General features: G+C 51.0%; 1 protein-coding gene and 1 non-coding gene across 2 annotated transcripts; both read left to right on the plus strand.

Moving 5' to 3' along the window:
• Positions 1-5,326: 5,326 nt before the first annotated feature.
• Positions 5,327-13,045, plus strand: RPL3 (ribosomal protein L3). Its single transcript, XM_065046976.1, has 10 exons — positions 5,327-5,452; positions 6,788-6,980; positions 7,604-7,772; positions 8,644-8,779; positions 9,664-9,850; positions 10,252-10,412; positions 10,710-10,811; positions 11,267-11,362; positions 11,855-11,974; positions 12,935-13,045. Exons 1-10 carry the CDS (start codon positions 5,450-5,452, stop codon positions 12,977-12,979), a joined length of 1,212 nt encoding a protein of 403 aa, XP_064903048.1. The 5' UTR covers positions 5,327-5,449; the 3' UTR covers positions 12,980-13,045.
• On the plus strand, positions 9,954-10,046 carry LOC135578377 (small nucleolar RNA U83B). Its single transcript, XR_010469891.1, has one exon. It is a non-coding gene; the product is annotated as a small nucleolar RNA U83B (small nucleolar RNA).
• Positions 13,046-19,341: the final 6,296 nt, after the last annotated feature.

Consider the following 19,341-nt stretch of genomic DNA (forward strand, 5'->3'; position numbering starts at 1 on the left):
CGCCGGGAGCGCGCACCACCCCCTTTCTCCGCGCCGCCGCTGCCCGCGTCACATCGCGGGGGGGTGGGGACGGAGGGGACACGTCTCGGGGGGAAGGCGGGAGGTGTCCGTGGGGCAGCAGTGTGAGGAGGAGGCGCTTGGGGGGTGTGTGAAGGGCTCGGGAGGGTGAGGGCACGGCAGGTGCAGCATGGCGGGGAGTGTGCTGGGAGGGGGGTGTGAACACCTTTCCGGTACAAAAGCAGCCCACCCCTCCACCACACGGGGAGAGAGGTGAGGGTGTTGCCTCGGTTTGTTTTGGTAGGGCCTAGCAGAACTGCGGGGCCAGCCCCCCCCAGCTGCTCACACCTTCGACTCCTGTCACCCCTCTGCCACACAGCCCAGCACCAGTATTTCGCAGCCCCCATAGAGGGGTGAGGCTGGTCAGCTTGGGAGAGTGTCCAAGTGGAGCAGCCGGTGGTGCTCCCTGTGTGCAGGCAGCTGCCTGCACCCTGCTAGGTGCTTGCTCCCAGACAGGGGTGCCTGGTGAGCCCTGAAATCACACTCAGCAAAACTGCCAGCTCTCATCACTTACCCTACAGAGACCACATCCCTGGGAGGAGGCAGCAGGAAAAAGGTCCTTTTCAAACACGGAAAGTCCAGATTTTGGGGAGAGCTCCTGACTCCGGGTGGCAGAGACTGCAAGGTACCTCGCATCCCTGAGGCTGCAGCCTCCAAAGTCACCTGGGCTTTACCAGAGCCCACAGCACCACCATGGCCACCAGCACAGCCAGGGAGGGATGGCTGGGGAGAAGCCATCGCTCAGCCTTAGAGGCGGCTCAAGCTCCTTGGCCTGTGCATTCTGCACAGAGTGGCTCCGTACTGGCTTCAGCAGACTACCCGATAATCTATATTTATGTGAGTGACATTAAAAGTAAGCCTGTGGGTTGTAGCGTGGTTTCCTAAGCTCAGCAGCAGAAGACAAAACCATTCTGAGTTTGCTCATGCGCTTCAGCCCGAACACAACCAAAGCCCAATTACCCAGATGCTTCAGCCAAGCAGAGATCCTCTGCACCACGTTTCTGGCTAGCAAACCACAGGATGACTCTAGTTCTTCATTACAGACATACTCAACTCAAACCAGGCAGCAGCTTTGCTGGAAGCAACTGTCCAGAGGAAGAGGTGGCTACACTGTGAGCACTTTGTAAGGACTTACAGCGCCAGGACATCTTTGGAGTGCCCAGAAAGACTAAAGTCCCCAAGTTCAAAGCTAAATCTCCATGAACTGGGCGAGATGGATCAAAATAAATGAAGAAAGGAGAGATTTGGTTTTGCTAATAGGTGTTCAAAATGCTCCAGTGTTCTGGATGAACAGGGTTTGGACATGGCCAAACAAGCCAGATACTCAGCAAAACCAGCTGCTTCCACTCTGGACCCAGGCGGCGCGATGGTGCTGCATGGAGCCTGATGAAGCAGAATGACCAGTTGGATGGCTTATGTCCCACTCGCCTCTGGGTCACACCTATTGCAGGGAGTCAGGTTAGCAGCCAGGGAGCAAAGGGCACAGCAGTGGGGTGGGGAACGTGCTTGACTTCCTCTGGCACCGCTTCATACTGCCCAAATCTGAATCCATGTTCTTGGAGGAGTCTATGAATCAGTTCCCTGATTCCTCAGTGCAGGAGCTAGAAGCAAAGTATGTGGAGATAAAAGAGCATTTAAAGTCCACTCTTGGTTACTCATTAGGAGTAGCATCCTAAAAAGTGAGCAGCCATACTTCATCCTTCATGTGGCATCTTCTGAGGGGCAGGTTGGAGGTGGAGAATGGTTGGTCCCCCATCACATCCAGCCATAGAATCACAGAATAGTTTGGGTTGGAAGGGACCTTCAAACGCCACCTAGTTCAACCCCCCTGCAATGAGCAGGGACATTTTCAACTAGATCAGGTTGTTCAGAACCCCATCCAGCCTGGCCTGCAATGTTTCCAGGGATGGGGCAACTCTGTTTTGGGAAGATGCACTGTAGCACTAACACAACTGAACCCTCAGCCCCCCAGTTCATACTGGTTCCCTTCCCACTGTCTGCCAGGTTAGGGCAGGCCATGCAACGTCCTTCAAATGCAGTGCCTCTCAGTCTGTATGGGCTTTTTCACACAGGTTTCTACACAAAGCCTCTCCAGCAAAGCCTCCAGTGTTGGGTTTTACTTAACCTGCAGACACCAGAATTGGGGTGGGGAGGTGGATGGTCTCTGGGAGTTGATCAAGCATGTTTAACACTTGGAAATGCCCTCCTTTATTATTTCCTGCTAGCTGGGTAACCAGTCTCCTTGTGGGGAATGGCTTACCTCTCTTCCACCTCCGCAGCTGGTGGCGGGATTTGGCTCTATAGGTAGGTGTTTGCTTGAACTGTTTAATTAACGTTTGCAGTAACTTGATATAACCATAATGTGCAGCACTTACATTGCATGTGACAGTTCAGCATCCCCACGATGGGAATTGGCATGGCTTCTGCACGGTGCCATGGTCCCCGGCAGGGAGGGAGGAGGCAGGGCAGGAGCCACCCCCGGGGCACTGATCTCCCCATGATGCTGTGTTTGTCAAACACATCCTTGTCTGTAAGGCCTGGGAGATCTTGGGGGCAAACTCTGTGTTCCTCATGTGTGGGAAGCTCCAGCTTACCCTGCTCTGCAGACCATCATCGTCACAGCCTTGGGTTTGCATCCCCTTCTCTGCCACAAGCAGTGGTGGATTAAGGCCCATGTTCCTTACAATAACACGAAATTATCAACTTATTCCCTATTTATTCAGCCTGTGCATGTGCTGGGTGTGGATTTTATTATTCGGCAGTTTGGTTATTTTCCACAGATAACCCCGCTGATATATCTAATACCATCTCAGCCCTCTCGTGGCTTCATTGGGTTCCTTGGTTTGCTTGTGTTGTGCATCCTCACCCCATAGAGGGGCTGTAGGCTGCAGGATGTGGCCATCAGCAGAACTGGCTGGGCTCTTGGGTTCACCAGCCACCCACATATCGGATGCTACACCAGTTATCCAAAGCCTGGGTTCAGCCCCTATTATCTCAGATGCGGCTCTCAGGCTGACCCAGGGGCAACATGACACCCCGACATTTTGAGCGAGTGCCCAGGAGTTGTTCCTCCAAAGGGACTGGACTTTGGCTGCTGGAGCGTGGGATGGATGAAGCCCCCCACTCTCCCAGCCACCAAATGCATGTCCCAAGTCTTCAGTGATGTGAAAAATGGGGTGTGCAACTCATGAGGTCTGGAGGGACCACATCTCACAGCATCGCTTTCTTGATACCTCCTCACCTTCTACTTTGCCAGCCCAGCCCAAGCAGGCAGGCGGCTGGGCAAAGCGAGCAGCTCTGCCCGGCCCCATTACTCTTTCCTGCCCCTTGGATATGGGTCCACTCCAGATCCTTTGGGGTGGTGCTCTTTCCCCATCTTTGGCCAGGCAGTGCAGGATTTCTGGCTGAGGACCAGAGCCACATCAGGGGACATTTCAGCCAAATCTGAGTGTCAAACCACCTGTCCTGCACAAGTGCTCACACTCTTCCCAGTCCAGGGAAGTCTGAGGGAGCTTCTTCAGCCGGGTCCTATCCAGTTTCCTGACACTGAGGGAAGGAGAGTGAATAATTTATCTCATGTCCTCCAGCTCCCTCCCTGTTCAGGTTTCACCTCTATTCCGCTCCGCCCCTACCCTGAAGAGGTGCTCCAATGCCAGCTCCTGTACTGGCGAGTTTCTGACGTGGGCTGAGCCAGCCAACATCATCCAGAGACACGGCTGGTCCTGGCAGTGCTGATCTGTGTGCCAGAACAGCAGCACATGGAGTGAGAGAAATAACAGCATGCAAAATAACAGCAAGTCTGATTTTTGGTTCCTCTTTTGCCGCATAACTTTACCATTGGGTTTATTGTTTATTATTAATTCAGCAGGAGCACACACAGGCCCTGGTTAAGTCTGGAGCTGTGCTGTATCAGCACCGCGGGGATACGCAGCAGGACACAGCCCGTGGCACGCACGATCGGCCCGACAACATGTCTCTGCATGAAAGAACAGAATTTATTTGGCGTCTTTTTTTATTTGGAGATATATGCAAAAGTAACGGGTGCCAATGTTAGCAGAGAAACCTATTTTATCATATTAATTTTTAAAATTACTTGTTTGTTTTCTTGTCACTGCATTTCTTCACGTTGTCTAATGTATTTTGCAAACTACAGTTAAGATTTGCCAAGCACCTTTGGACACAGGCATCATCACAGCTTCCTATTGTGAAAAATGCAGTTGTGATTCGTGCTAAGATGTTTAATGTTTACAGATATAACCAAATGAGGCACGGGCTCTGAACTTGGAAAAAAGTGGCTAAGTTCTATGTAAAAAGTTATGAAACTTGCTTATGAAGTTATATTGACAGAGGGAACTAACATTTTGAGGGTTAACTAAACTTATAATGGGTGCCTACTAACAAGCTAACACTTTAAGGCTTAGTCACACAATAAATGCTTAGTTTAGAGCTTTATGTTAAGAAGAACAGAACCCCATCGAATGCCAAGATAAGAAGTTTTACTGCACCTAGCTGTAAACTTGAGGAGACAAGATAATGAAGATTTACAGCAAAAGGGGGCGCCAGTCTGGTTTCATTCAACTTGGCAGCTTGGGTCCCGGTCAATTCAACATAATGAGCCAAAGGTAAAAAGTTCACTGTGATGAAGCTGAAGGAGCCTTCATCCAAAGACCCCCAAAGACCCCTCCTCAAATTCACCAAGTGGCACTGCTCAGGCGCAACAGGGGAGGGTCTATGGAACTGGTTATCTGAGACTCATTTTAATCAGAAGCGGGGAAAGGTTATGAATATGTATAGGCGTTCCTGGGGTCATTATGAATATGTAATACCTTACTGTATTTAAGCACACTTCTTATTGTTTAAAGGTGTGCGTGTTGGGCGGAGTGGATCCCCCGCGCACCCAGCACTGTTTTGCTTATGCTCTAATGAACACGTGTTTAAGGAATACAAGGAATTGGATTAAATGTTTTTTATCCATAGAAAAAGGGTAAGTTATTTATTTCACTATGACTCCGTAGCTTCTTAATAAAACCAATTAAACACCGCGTGTGGATGCTCTGCTGAGGCAGGTGCATCTCCCAGCTTGGAACGAGCACGTTATTTACGTGGAAACACCAAGCCTACTCTACGAGGAGGACTGCAGCGGGACACGCTTTCTGACGCTATATGCATCTGAACGGTGACCCGGGGATGTCACGGCTTTACATAACGTGGTATCTACTTTTTTCCCTGGCCGCGCACTCTTGTGGCCGCGCTCCCCACCCGTAGCGCCGTGCGCGCACCGCCCCACGGCGCTCTCGCGAGACCGGCGGACTGCACGTCACCGGGGGGGGGGCGCCTATAAAACCAGTGCGCGCGGCTGTTTCCAGCCCTTCCGGCCCGGCGCGGGGACAAGATGGTGGGTGCTGCGGGGGCAGGCGCTGCCTGGGCCCGGCCGCGCCATCCCTCGGGTATCGCCGCCATCCCGGCCCCGGCGGCTGCTCGGCCGCGCTCCTGCCGTCCCACGGCACTGCGGGAGGCGGCGCGGGGCTCATTGCGGGGCTCGGCTGCGGCAGGCGCCGTGGGCGGGCGAGGCTGTGCCTTGGGGACGCCGGCCGGGCCTGCTCGGTGCCCGAGGGCGCTGGGGGTCTTGGTGGCGAGCGGGCGGAGGCGCGACCAGGGGGCGCTTTGCCCACGGCGGGGTTTGCGTTCTATTTTTTGAGAAAGATTCATTTTGTGGGGAGCGGGGTCTGTCCGAACAGGCGGCCAGGTCAGGGCCGGGAGCGGGGTTGGGGCGAGACGTGGCTGCTCTCGTTCGCCCCTGCTGGGGTGGTGAGGCTGTGCTGGGGGCTGCGAGCGCATGGAGCCATCAGTGTAATGGTGCAGTTCACCCTTTTCATCTGTAGGATGAAATTCGTGTTTGATTATCTCACTCATGGGAAGGTAATTGTGGTGGCAGCCTTCAGTCTTATGTAGTTGTCAAAATTTAGTTCTGCTTGGCCCTGCCACCGGATTCTTGATCCGAACAGCAGACCCTTTGGGGACCAGTAAACTTTGCTTAAGGCAACTTGAGTATTTTTTAAAAGTAAGATGTATTGCGTAGCTATTGTTTAGCAGCACAATATTTTCCTAAACTTGGATGTGAGATTGGATGGGTAATCCTTTGTTGGGCTTAAGAGTTATCTGGATAGAAACCAGCCTTACTTGGGTTTTGGGTTGCGGAGAGACGCTGCAGGGCTGGTAGTTAAGGAGAATAGCTTAGAAAAAAACCCCTGCACTTCCTCCCAAAGTGACTAGCTCAAAGTTGGATGTTAAAAATATTCTTCCTGCAGCTTTTCAAACTGTAATTGTTTTTATGATGCTTATTTTCATAGTGGTGCTGATTCATTGAAACGTATTCTAAGTTGTCTGTGCTCCTCTATTTTCTAGGCTTCTGGGGTGTATTGAAGTTCTGGTGGCATGCTCTGATCAAACTGCAGCTTGTGTGGTTCCCTAACTAGAGTAGCACTTAGTAACGTCTTAAAATAAGCTTGAAAGGAGATCTAGGAACTGTGTGGTTGGGACCTGAGGATTTTGTTCTTAAAACATAATGGAATTCAGAAGCCAAACAGCTGATAATGAGAAGGTTTTCTAGAATGCAAAATGTCTTGTATATACATAATGTTAAAAGGCAAGAAGAGAATGGGCCCTGGTCCTTAAGTGGGTATAAGTGAATCTCTATAGCAAGCACTAAATGTTTATTTTCTGTCTCCAGTCTCACCGCAAGTTCTCGGCTCCGAGGCACGGGTCTCTGGGCTTCCTGCCCCGCAAGCGCAGTAGCAGGCACAGGGGCAAGGTGAAGAGCTTTCCCAAGGATGACCCCAGCAAGCCTGTCCATCTCACTGCCTTCTTGGGGTACAAAGCTGGCATGACCCACATTGTCCGTGAAGTCGACAGACCTGGTTCCAGTATGTATTAACATTCCTCTGAATAGAGGTGGTAGTTTCTCCTTATGAATGGTGAAAGTTGACTTCCTTGTTGGTAGCTCTGGATTTTAGTCCTGGCTTGACTTCACGGTGTTCAAAGTCCTTGAGTGGGTGGGGTATAAAGCACCCAAACCTGTCCCACTTCAAAGCAAGTGATGTGTCAGCAGCAAGACTTCACAGCAGTGGCTGTTACGTTAATGGTCCTTTTTGAGATGTGTAGTGACCTGATGGCTTGGTTTAGCTTTACTGTAACAGGCTACTTAGGATGCCCTCTTCTTCATGGGTGGACATAAGCCACCTTTGGTGTTTTGTTTTGTTTTTGTTGTTTTTTTTGGTTGTAGAGTCCTGAATATAGACTTGTTACTTGCTACCATCTCTTTTGCCTGTCAGGCTTTGTCTGTGCTTCCTGCTAAACCAGCCTCAAATTTTTGCAAGGCATTAAGTTCCTACTCACAGTTGGTCACTTTACCGTGTGTCTTCTGTATCTTTGTGTAAAGAACTTAAATCATTTGACCTTTCACATGAAGGATTTGTGAGTGAGAAAGGAGACGTTTAGTAGTCAATGCTGGTGTTAATTGTTGTGCTGTATTTTTGTCTTAATCCAGAGGTGAACAAGAAGGAGGTGGTCGAGGCAGTCACTATAATAGAGACACCTCCTATGGTCATTGTGGGCATCGTGGGCTACGTGAAGACTCCTCACGGTCTCCGCAGCTTCAAGACCATCTTTGCTGAGCACATCAGTGATGAGTGTAAGCGTCGCTTCTACAAGAACTGGTAAGTGAGCAGGACTTCATTGCCTTAATCTCATACCATGCTTTATTTTTTTTTTCTGCTGAGTTGCACGTTATGCTAGTACAGCTTTTTGAAAATTAGTGTTTGGCCTTGATGAACCGACTTAATAAGGGGGTAGGCTGTAGAAATGGCTTTGGGAGGTGACAGCATAATTTTAGTGCCCTTTATGGCATGGGGGTGGCAATGTTGTTTTTTGCCTGAGATCTCATTAAAAGGCTACACGTGATGATACTTCGACGGGCGGACATAAGGAAATCGCCTTTGGCGCTTGTTGTTGAGTGTCGAGTCCTGACTGTAGCCCTGTTTTCTCAGGAAACGGGGAGACAAGTGTTATTTCTGATGACTGTTCCAGGCACTGTTGTGCTTCAAAGCTTGCGCATTTGCCAAAGTGCGGCTCCAGCATGTCTAGAGCTTGCAGCCTGTTTATGAGCTTTGCAGGCTGAAAAGATGTCAGAGTAAAGCAATAATGATCTCAAGGGTGTTAGAGTAATAACCCTACTGTCAAGCATAGTTTAGGCTTAAAAGGGGGGAAATTACAGTATACTGAAACAACTGGCAGTCATCTGATAATTGCTTTAAAGACCTGTTTTTTTTCTGTTATTGTTCAACATCTCTCTACAGTCTTTTGTCTTCTGTACTGTGAATATTAATGTGCTTTGGAATTCATGGCAGCTCCGCTCAGCTCTGGCAACTTTGCCTCTGTCTGATGAGCTCCAGGCTCCGCTTGCCAGTGTCCTTAGAACCTGACAATGAGCCAAAACCAGCTGAGGTGGCAGCTCCTTCCGCTCGTCCCCGTTCCCCAGGGGATTGATGAAGGGCTTAGCCAAACCTTGTCTCTGCTCTGCTTCTGAAGGCACAAGTCCAAGAAGAAGGCCTTCACCAAATACTGCAAGAAATGGCAAGATGAGGAGGGCAAAAAGCAGTTGGAGAAGGATTTCAATAGCATGAAGAAATACTGCCAGGTTATTAGAGTCATGGCTCACACTCAGGTAAGTGTGGGACTCAGGTGTACAGCTAAGAGAGCAAACATAAAACGTGATCTGTCTCTGTAGGGGAGACCTCTGCCTTCCCCCTGCAGCCTGTTAAGCATGATATAAACACTAGTACTTTTCATTCTGTATGGTGTGAGTTCACAGGATGGTTGAGGAGTCTTGAGAGCAACCCCTACCAGTCTTCTGAAGCGCAGTCCTCAAAACAGACTGCCCTATAATAGGAACTTCTTGGATTCAGTCATGTGCAGATACCATGTAGATCCCGGCTCTCTTAATTAACAGGCTGAACACTTTGAGGTTTGTGTGGTCAGCATAATTTCAGGCTGGGTCTTTCAGGACTGCAAATATTCAGGCTTCTGTTGCTCAGCTGGAGGAGGTGTATCACTGAGTCATGCAGTGATGTCTTAAACATCAGTGCTCTGCCACATTTTTTGGGAGACTTAAATCTTTGTCAGTGCAATAAGATGTCTAGTTATGACATTGCTCATTTTACTAGAATTTGTTTCCTATGCTAGACAGCAAAGGTAGTATTGCAGCTGCTCCTGATACTCCTATCAGTCCCTCTCTGCTAATTATAGTAGAAGTAACTGTAAATGTGACCCTACCCAAAGTGTCCATTGTAGCAGGCTTTATTGTAGTTAGGGTTGGAACAGACCAAAAAAAGTCTTCCTTATGTCCAATCTAAGTTTACCCTCCTTCAGTTTAAAACCATTGCCACTTGTTGTCTCTTGTCCTTCCTGGATGAAGTTTGGCTGGAGAAGTATATCTTGGCAAAGGATCTGTTTAGCTAGGAAATCAGATAACAACTGGAATGCCACTGGGATGATTAATGTGTTCCATCTTGGAAGAGCAGGAGGTAAATTTCATTCTTTGTTTCCTAGATGCGTTTGCTTCCCCTGAGGCAGAAGAAGTCTCACCTGATGGAGATCCAGGTGAATGGTGGCACTGTTGCTGAGAAAGTGGATTGGGCACGGGAGAAGCTGGAACAGCAGGTGCCTGTGTCAACTGTCTTTGCCCAGGATGAGATGATAGATGTCATTGGAGTCACTAAGGGCAAGGGATATAAAGGTAAATGTGTGGAAGTTCTCTTTGTGATCTGGATACATATTTTTAATTAAGTTTTCACAAGTTTGGGGGCTAAGAGCTGAGGAGGTAAATCCATACTGCTGTCACAGTTCAATGATGAAACCATGGAATAAGCGCTGGGCACAGCGCCTGATATCTGTGAGGAGTCATTCCATGCTGCCTTCCTTCTGAGAACACAACCCAGGACAGCTGAGGAGGGAGTGTGGGTGGATCAGGGACAGGGCACTTCACCAGGAAATCTGCTTAATTCCTGGGGTGCTGGCTCTGGGTTTCTGTGGGTTGCCCAGGTACAGCAGCTTCAAAGGTGGCTTAGACTCTGATTAAACAGTTTGGCAACATCTCAGCTTGACAGTAGTTAGCAACACTGCTTTTGTTTCTTCCAGGTGTTACCAGCCGCTGGCACACCAAAAAGCTGCCCCGCAAGACTCACAGGGGTCTGCGCAAAGTGGCCTGCATTGGTGCATGGCACCCTGCTCGTGTGGCTTTCTCGGTGGCCCGGGCTGGTCAGAAGGGCTACCACCACCGGACTGAGATCAATAAGAAGGTTTGTTTCTCTGAGCTGCTGGGAGGAAACGAGAGCTGGCCATGGTCACTCGCTGCAGGAGAGCCAATAGAGTGGAGAGTTTTGCTTTGGACATTTTGCTGTGTTTGTTTGAATGTCATCTTGGGGGCAGTAGCTGTAATCCATGATATTGGATAACCATAACACTCTTGTATGGCCAGGTGTTTTCAAAGTGTGATTTTTTTTGTTCTCCAGCCCTGTGTAGTATTCTTCTAATTTTGGCTGATGATAGCAAAAGGCAGGAGAAAGTGCCTAAGTAGAAATTCTTGATGTTTTCAGATCTACAAGATTGGCCAGGGTTACCAAATCAAGGATGGAAAGCTGATCAAAAACAATGCATCAACTGATTATGACCTGTCTGACAAGAGCATTAACCCTCTGGTAAGTTGTTGGAGCTGTGTTGTGAGAGTCTTGTGAGCTGCAACCTAAAGAGCCAAGTGGGCCTGGTACAAGATGCAAAATGATCGGGTGAAGAGCTCTTGAGGAAAAACTCAGCAGCTGTGGGAGGTGGTGTTGCTGAGTCATTCTCAGTATTGACTTGTGTAACTTGCTAATTGCATTCAGTGTGTGGCAATAGTATAGAGGGATGTCACAAACCCAGAAATTATAAATAAGAACTAGTGTAGCAGGGAGAGCAGCTTTTGCTGTTTTGTCACCCTCTTCCTGCTGTTCTTAGCAAAAGTCTTACTAGCAGCCAAGTATGTTGCTGGAGACAGGATTTCAATGAATGTGGGAGTGGCCAAGGCACAGAAGTGGGGTGAGAACATCAGGCTGTAGGCAGATGTGGTCACTGGTCATGCTTTATACAGAGCACTAACTGTTCTCTCCTTGCTCAGGGAGGCTTTGTCCACTATGGTGAGGTGACCAATGACTTCATCATGCTGAAAGGCTGTGTTGTTGGGACCAAGAAGAGGGTCCTGACTCTGCGCAAGGTGAGTACTGCAGCCTGCTGTCAAATGGGCTGGAGCAGCTTCAGTTGGCTGCACTGCCTCTGCTACAGGTGGTGTTGCTTGCTGCCATGGGGATTCATGCAGCCAGCTAGAAGGAAAAGATGAGAAGGCTGTTGTTGGACACATGCATGTGAATCCACCTTGTGTTGATGACCTCGGGAGGAACATGAGGTCTGTTCCCCAGTTATTTCAAACTGTAGCAAAGGGTGTGCTTTAGGGTTGAGAATTCCTGTGGATCCTGAAGACATGGGCAGGCAGACTTGGGCTCTCCTGATGGTGTGAGCTGACCAACCTTCAGCCTTGAAGACCAAAGGTGTGGGCTGGCTTATTGGCAAGTGCTCCCTACACATAATAGCACGTGAAGCATGAGGTCAAAGTGATGTTAGGAGGGTGTTATCCAAAGAGGTGATAAGGAAAAGCAGCCAGCAGTCTGAAAGGATGCTGCTGTGTACTCACCTGGCATCTCTGTTGCAGTCCCTGCTTGTGCAGACCAAGCGGCGGGCCCTGGAGAAGATTGACTTGAAGTTCATTGACACAACCTCTAAGTTTGGTCATGGCCGCTTCCAGACGGCTGAAGAGAAGAAGGCTTTCATGGTAAGGACATTTTCTGAAGCTGGCAGCTTTCTGTTGCATTTTTCTGGACTAGTCTTTCAACTAATGGTAGTTGGTAGCTTCACCTTTGAGCTGCCACAAGGCCAAATTTCTGTGAAACAGAAACAGCTTTAGTCATAGAACAGTTTTGGTTGGAAAAGACCTTTAAGGTCATTAAGTCCAACTGTTAACCTGGCACTGTCAAGTCTACCTCTAAACCGTGTCCCTAGGACCCTCCTTTATGCATCTTTCGAACATGTCCAGTGATAGTGACTCAACGCTTCCCTGGACAGCCTGTGCTAATTAATCCCTGACAACCCTTTCAGTGAAGTTTTTTCCTAATATCCAATCGAAACCTTCCCTGGTGCAACTGAGGCCATTGCCTCTTGTCAAGATGGTTCATCCTGCCAGCTTGGTTATAACCACAGGAGGGGCTGGGGTCTTGCTTCCCCTGTGACAACACATGGTGCCATGTTTTGGCACAAGTCTGTGATGGGGTGAGGAACAAGCACTGAGAAGTATCTGACACCTGTACGGGGTGGCTCTGCACTGCGTTTCTGAGAGCAGCTCTGGAGCATGGTGCCAGGGGTGGCAATTTGTCACTTGCTGGAGAAGGGAGGATGGAAGTCCTGGGTGTGAGGCTCTAGGTGGCTGGGTCAGAGTGTGGTTTGGCTGCTTGGGCTTGCACAGCAGCTTCTCCACAAGGTGGCACCAGCATTTCTTCTCTGTCACCTCTGAATTCGGGGCTCTGGTGCAGCGAGGCTGTGCCAAGCTCAGCTTTCCCCCAAAACCTGTGGCTCTGGGGATGGGGCTTGGGATTTCGAACAGGCTGCCATGTTGAGGGCTTTTTTTTTGCCTTAATTTCTTTTCAGCAAAAGGAAAAGAAATTACAGTGTTATGACTGGGATGTGATGTGGTCTTTGTAGGCTGCTGTTTACATGGTTTCTTTTTTATTTTTTTCAGGGACCACTCAAGAAAGATCGAATTGCAAAAGAGGAGACAGCTTAATGTGTGCAATGGTCTTGTGATCTCTGTGCTCTCAGACCAAAAAAATAAATATTTTAAAGAAATTAATTTTGTCTCTTGGTTTGTACATAGCTGTGTCGGTCTGGCACTCTCTGCTTGCTCTGTGTGTGGGACTAGCCAAACCAAAGCAGCAAACTCATGAGCATTCAGCTTGTAACAGGGTCCTGTGATGAGGAGGAATCTGTCATTGCTGGTTTTGGAGACTAAGATTTTGGGGCATAGGGTCCTCGGCCTGGTTGTGCAAAACTGTAAAGCAGCAGGAGCTCTCAAGGTGTTTTCAGTTACTGACATATTCCATATGTTAATTCTCTGCCAGGAAACTGGAGGACTTCTTTGAATCAAATGGGTTTTGGAATTAATGAAACTACTTCAGATTGCTGAAACATCACTAAAATTTTAGGTAGGTGGCTGCTGCTTGCTGTTGCTATGGAAACCTTCCTGTTTCCATATGAGGGGATGTAGCTTGCAGGCTGTTTGCTAATGCAGCTTGTTGCAGTTCCTGAGAGCAGCAGGAGGCAGCAGGTAACATGACGAATTCCCGCCTCAGCTCTTCCACACCACTGAAGCGTTGCAGTTGCGGGAGCTGAGACCTTATACCAAGAAAGGCAGGGGTGGCCCTGGTGCCCATCTGCCTCCAGCTGCGCTAGTGAGATCACTCGTGCCTCAGGCCGTACCCTGGCTGAAGGCTTGTGTAAATTTAGATAACTGCTGGCGTCGCTTTCACTGACCATAATTGGAGACACGGCAGCGATCAAGGCAATAACCCTCCAGATTCACGTGCTGATGCGCAGCAATGCTCTGGGATGGACCCAGATTGATGCTATTTGCTCAAAGTGGAATGGGGAAAAAATGGATGTTGAGAATTTTTCCTGTGGTGACGTGCAGGGACCTTTTGAAGAGTTAAAAGGTGGCAAGAAGGAGGAAAAACATTTACCTTGTTTCCTTAGTAACCAGACTCCATGACTGCACAAGCTGGCTGGCTCCCTGTCAACCTCATTTAACACATGAACCTGCTGCCTGATTTCAGCCAAAGTGTAACAAGAGGTCTCACCCATTAATGTTATTTTCTTTATTTTTTGTAAGTTTCAAATTAGCAGAGAAGAGCCCCAAATTACTATTCCCTCAATGCAGGAAAGTGGAACTTCCATTCTTGGTTCATCTTGAGGCCATGGCTTTATGAGCAGCTCTGAAGAGTGAGGTTTTCCTGCACATTAGGGAGCCCTAAGTGGCCTTTTTGCTTGGCTGTGAAATTTTAAACCATGTATGTGTGAGTTGGCTAGCAAGTGCCCGGCCCTAAGCCAGCCCTGTCTGCTACTGCTGCTTCTATCAAACCAGTCAGGCGTGTCAGGGGCAACCAGGATTATTGGGATAAATGATGAGGTGTCAGGGATGAGCATCCATGATGAGCTATGTGCCACCTTCATGAAAATCTGCAAAAGCACCTTATTTTTAACAAATCAAATCCCGTGGTGAGGGCTCCAGTGGAGGCTGGGGAGTTGTTGAATGTCTTTTGAAGTGGCAATGGCAGGGGAGAAAATTTTTAGTCAAATTAGCACCTAATTAGAAGGAAGTTGTGCTGAAGAAATGCTGTCCTTGCTGAAGATGCTTGGCACGTGTCTAGCAGGAAGAGCTGCTTCAGCTTGGGACCCAGTGCCAGACTTAAGTTTGTTTGTGAAGTGATGGTTGCTGACTGATAAAACACTGGATGGGGGTGGGAGTGAAACCCACAAAAATGTTTTTTAATTGTTTTCCACCCTGGAATCCTGGGGACAAGAGGAAAACCAATGTCAGGAGGTGGCGCTCCTCCCTCTGTAGATGGTGTGTGGGACACTTGTCCCGAGGGGCTTGGCTGGTGGGACTGGCCTGGAGAAAAACCTCGCCTAGCTGAGACCAGGTTACCTGAGGCTCTTGGCACCTCCAAAGGTCTCCCTGAAGCCCCATGATGCCCCCCAGGTGCTTTGCTGGGGTGCTGTGGGGATCCAGGCTTGTGAGGTCCCTGCAAAGCTGGGCAGGTGGGGTGTGAAGCTGAGGGACACTGAGCTGGCTTCAGCAAAGCTTCCCATTCCCAGTGCCTGGTTTCACCCAACAGCCCTCATCCCCCCAGCCTTCCTACTCTGTTTTGGGGACAGTCCCAAGAGCAACAGGCAGCCATCAGTGCAGGTCACAGATCAGTCCAGCAGCTCCTGACAGCCCAGAAACTGCTTTTATTTGGGTTTATGATTTTTTTAACTGCTTTCTCTTAACGGTGAGTTTTTTTTCTGTTCAGCACAGTCATCTCTCCTGTGCAGCGCTGTGATGGCACTACTGAAGTATATCTTCCCTGCTACAAAATGGCCAACAACCACCCCATCAAAAAAGATCTGGCATCCTGGCGATGCTCAGACCAGCCTGTGAACCGCGGTGGGGGCAGACACAGCCCTGACCCCACCAAAAGAGCACCGGGCACCGTGGGAACGTGCCCCGTCCCAGCTGGTGCTGGAAGGGCTGCGGCTGTGAAGTGGGACTGGGTTTCATCCCCAGCTGCCAGTGGTGCAGGAGCTGGGACCTGCTGCTCCCTGCGGGGGGTGACGGACCTCTTTTCCAGCCTTCCTGGGGCACATCTGGCTCTGGCGCTGCCTCTTTCCCTTGCTGGAGATGAAACGAGATGCAGCTGTGAGGCTGGAGCGGAGACGTTAGAAGCGTGTGAGGACACCCGGGGGGGAAAAAGAAGTTGGAGTTCAAGTTGGAGGTCTTGGCTCCCACAATCAGCTTCACAAGTGGCCCAGCTGACACCCCTGCCTCCCACCCCAGCCCCTGTCTTTGATCTCAGTGACAGGCAGGGAGCTTTAAGTATGCTGGAAGGGGGAAAGGGGCTGATGGAAGCGCCCTGGGGGAGCCACGGCTGGGTTCACATGCGGCACAGCAGCTTTTCTCTACTGGGCTTTTCCAAGCGTGACGTGCATTTGATTTGCAGCCCCCCACCCCCAGCCCGAGGACTGCTTTCCTACCTGACAACTCTCTGGCTTCTCACCAACCCTTAGAAGTGTCTGTTGGACCTGGTGGGAGTGGATGCGGTGGGGAGATGGGTCCCTGTGGAGGTCTGGTCCTCCCTGCATGGGGTGAGGGGGTGGTGGACAGGCCTGCTCTGGGACCCCAAACCTGCGGGCACCCCCAGTTCCCCATGCCAAGCCAAGGCAAAGCCCAAGTTCCCCCCATCCCCGTGGCCACCAGGGCCTCCCCACTGTTGGGTGACACTGGTCCCAGTGCAGCATTGCTTCCTGGCCCACACAGGGCTTACAGGAGCCCACATGAGTTTTAGGAAGTCTTCTCATCCCCCTGCAGCGTAGTGCTGCAGAATCACATGTTTCTGTGGTGGCCGTCAGGCACAGTGGGGAAGATTAAATTTATCTCCTACCACCTCCTAGCTTCCCCAAAATGTGGTGCGGGGCTGCCCTTCCTTCCCAGAGGGGACAGCCGCTCTGCTGGGGTCCCCGGGGCCCCTAGGTGACACCTGAGAGGTAACACTGGGGCTCAGCCCGCCCCCCATCCCCAAAGTACCCTGATGCTGAGTAGATCCAGCCTGGTGCCCTAAGGGACATGGGGATACCTCTTAGAGGCTGTCCCTGGGCTCAGGCATCACTTCACGTTCAGCCATCACATCACAGGGCTTTTAAAATACATATTTTTTAATTTCTTTATTGACGCCAGCAGCATCCTCCCACAGACACAAATCCCCCCCAGCTTTACGGCTGGAGTTGTCTGCTGTGCACTCCATTTCTATCCACCACGGTGTTTGAGGGCTGGATGGAAACCAAAGTTGATTTTTCCCCTTGGGGATCAGCCAGCAACCGGGGCCCTGGTGGGCTGGGTCGACGAGGAGCTGTTGATGGTGGGAGGTATTTATAATCTTTGTTTGGTTCCAGCAAGGCTGGACGCCCACTCCCGCTTCCCTCCATACAATAAGATCAAACAGCTCCAGGACATTTCCTCGCTCCTCTCGGATGAAATCCCTGCATCTGCTGCCCCGCTCCGCCCTACCCAGCGCTGCAGCCTCTTCCTTGCCTCAGAGACTTGAGGGATTGCTCCTGCTGTTTCTTCTGCCCCAAAATGGGGGATTTCCTAATTTTTCTCACCTCCCTTCATTTTCAGAGGTCATGGGTGAGGGGTGTAGGTGCACTGGGACTGCAGCACCTTCCCTGGCTCAGCTTCATCCCCTGGCCCAGCTCTGAGGGACCTTGGTGAGGACTCACGTGGGGTCTGAGGGCTCCTGTGCAGGACATGCAGCCTGTGCCCATGGGTGTCACTGAGACCGGGGGTGAGAAAGCAGGATGAGGGGAAGGTGCCTGGCAGGAGTTTAATTCTCTGTCCCATCACTCCCTCCTCTTCCTCAGTGCCTGGCCCTGGTGATGAGCAGGGATGAGGGGAGGGTGAGGTCCCGGGAGCTGCCCCTGGCCACATCCCAAGCCAGGCTGTGCTGTCCAGTTCTTCTCCCAAGCTGGTTCCCGCTCCTTTCTCCCAGCAGGCACCTTCCCCAGGTGTCCCCAGCGCCGGGGGGCTGCTGGTGTGGCGGGGGCTCAGTTGCAGGCAGGGGCTGCGGCTGCTTTTCATGTTTCCCCCCCAGCCTGACTCACAGTCGCTCTTTCAGCAGGTCCCTATGATCTCAGGGGTAATTACAGGTGTCAAGTTCGGGGCAGCCAAGAGGGGATTTTGGAGGTGGGAGGTAGCAAGGAGCAGTTGGGGGACAGTGAGGGGCCAGGGGAGGATGGAGCTGGGTGGGTGCTAGCGGGATTTTGGTGCCATTTCACCTGGGTCCTGCCCTGCTCCATGTTGAGGTGCTGTGGCAGCCCTTTGCCCTGGGCAGTTGGGCGCCAGATCCCTGTTTCAGGGTCTGCAGCTACCCCCTTGCAACCATACTCAGAGTCTGCAGAGACCAGGATGATCCAGCTCTGTTAATCACGGCTTCTTGTGTGCTGCCTGGGCCTTTCCTTTGCTGCATAAATGAGGCTCCTGCTCAGCACTGGACAGAACTGGGGAAGTAGGATACAAAAGCTGCAGCCCCAAAGTAGTTCCCTTCCCTTAATTACGTGCCTTTCACCCTCCATTGCACGCTGCTTTGCTTCTTGCACCCCAGATTGAGCCAGACCTTCACAGCACCTCCTTCTGGAGCGCACCAGGGTGTCAGGCTGTGCTTGGAGGGCCAACATGTACACAGCCCCCCCAGCTCCAAGCCCTTGGCATCCCTTCTTCAATTTGAGCCTTTGTCCCAAAGGGAAAACCTAGGTAAGGCACTCCTATGCCTCCCTCCTCCTCCTCGTCCCAGGGTGCTGAGCTGGGTCTCCCCAAGGCAGGGGCACGGGATGGGTGCCAGGGGCTCAGCTGCCGGCGGAAGCTGTGGAGACGGCGGCGCGGCAGGGACCCAGGTGTGAACCTTGCAGGTAGCAGGGCCGTGACTCAGCCGACCGAAAGCTCCGCAGTGCCCCAGCTGCCGGCACGGCTGCGGCCAGGGGGGCTCCGGCAGGGAAACCAGACAAGCCACCAGCCTCAACGTTCACCAGCATTCCACCCCAGCAGCTGCGTACAGCACTGAGTTTCCAATTTTAGTTCATGATGGGCAAAGCACCTCTTTCTCTTTGAGCCCCAAGAGAGGTGTGTACCCCAAAGCTTTTCCTCTCTTTGGTCAGCCTAACGTCAGGACCTGACAGGGTCCAACCATGGAGACCTCTTCTCCTTGTAGGCAACCTTCCCTCTTCCTCCTCTTTCTCTACAAAGAGTTAAATCTCTCTCTTCAATTCAGCACTTTTCCCCTCCCTCCTGCCCCCGGGATAATGTTTAACTGAGCCCATTGCTAATTAAATATCGATGACCTCAGGCAGGTTTTGTTATCGTCTGGAAACACCTGATGCATGTGTCACCAGCAAGGGTTTTTTTCATCTCAAGTACACCGGCAACCCTTGAACTCGTGTTGGCTTTTCCCTTCTCACCCCATCACCAGCCACCCCTGTCTGCGGGTGCCAGAGCCAGTGGCTGAGGTTTCTCTGGCTGCTGAGCTCATGTGGGCTCGCCATTGCCGCTCCTAATTGCAGGGGACAAGCAGAGTGGGAAGGGAGGGTGTATTCCTCCTCCCCTCTCCCAAAGTGGGGCCACTGCCTCCCTCCTCTACTGCCAGGCAGGCTCAGCTTCAACTTGGTGGATCTTCCTCTTCTGGGCTGAACTTGTGCTTTGCTACGTCATGTGAGTGTGTGGATGGCCCGTCTGGGACCTCAGCTGTCCAAAATACCTCCTGGGCTTTCCCACTGGGGCAGGAAAGACCCACAAAGAGGGGGATACCCTGTCCCCTCTTCCCCTGTCCCTCAAGGCAGATCTGG

The sequence above is a fragment of the Columba livia genome, chromosome 1, assembly GCF_036013475.1.
Source record: "Columba livia isolate bColLiv1 breed racing homer chromosome 1, bColLiv1.pat.W.v2, whole genome shotgun sequence".
Lineage (NCBI taxonomy): Eukaryota > Metazoa > Chordata > Aves > Columbiformes > Columbidae > Columba > Columba livia.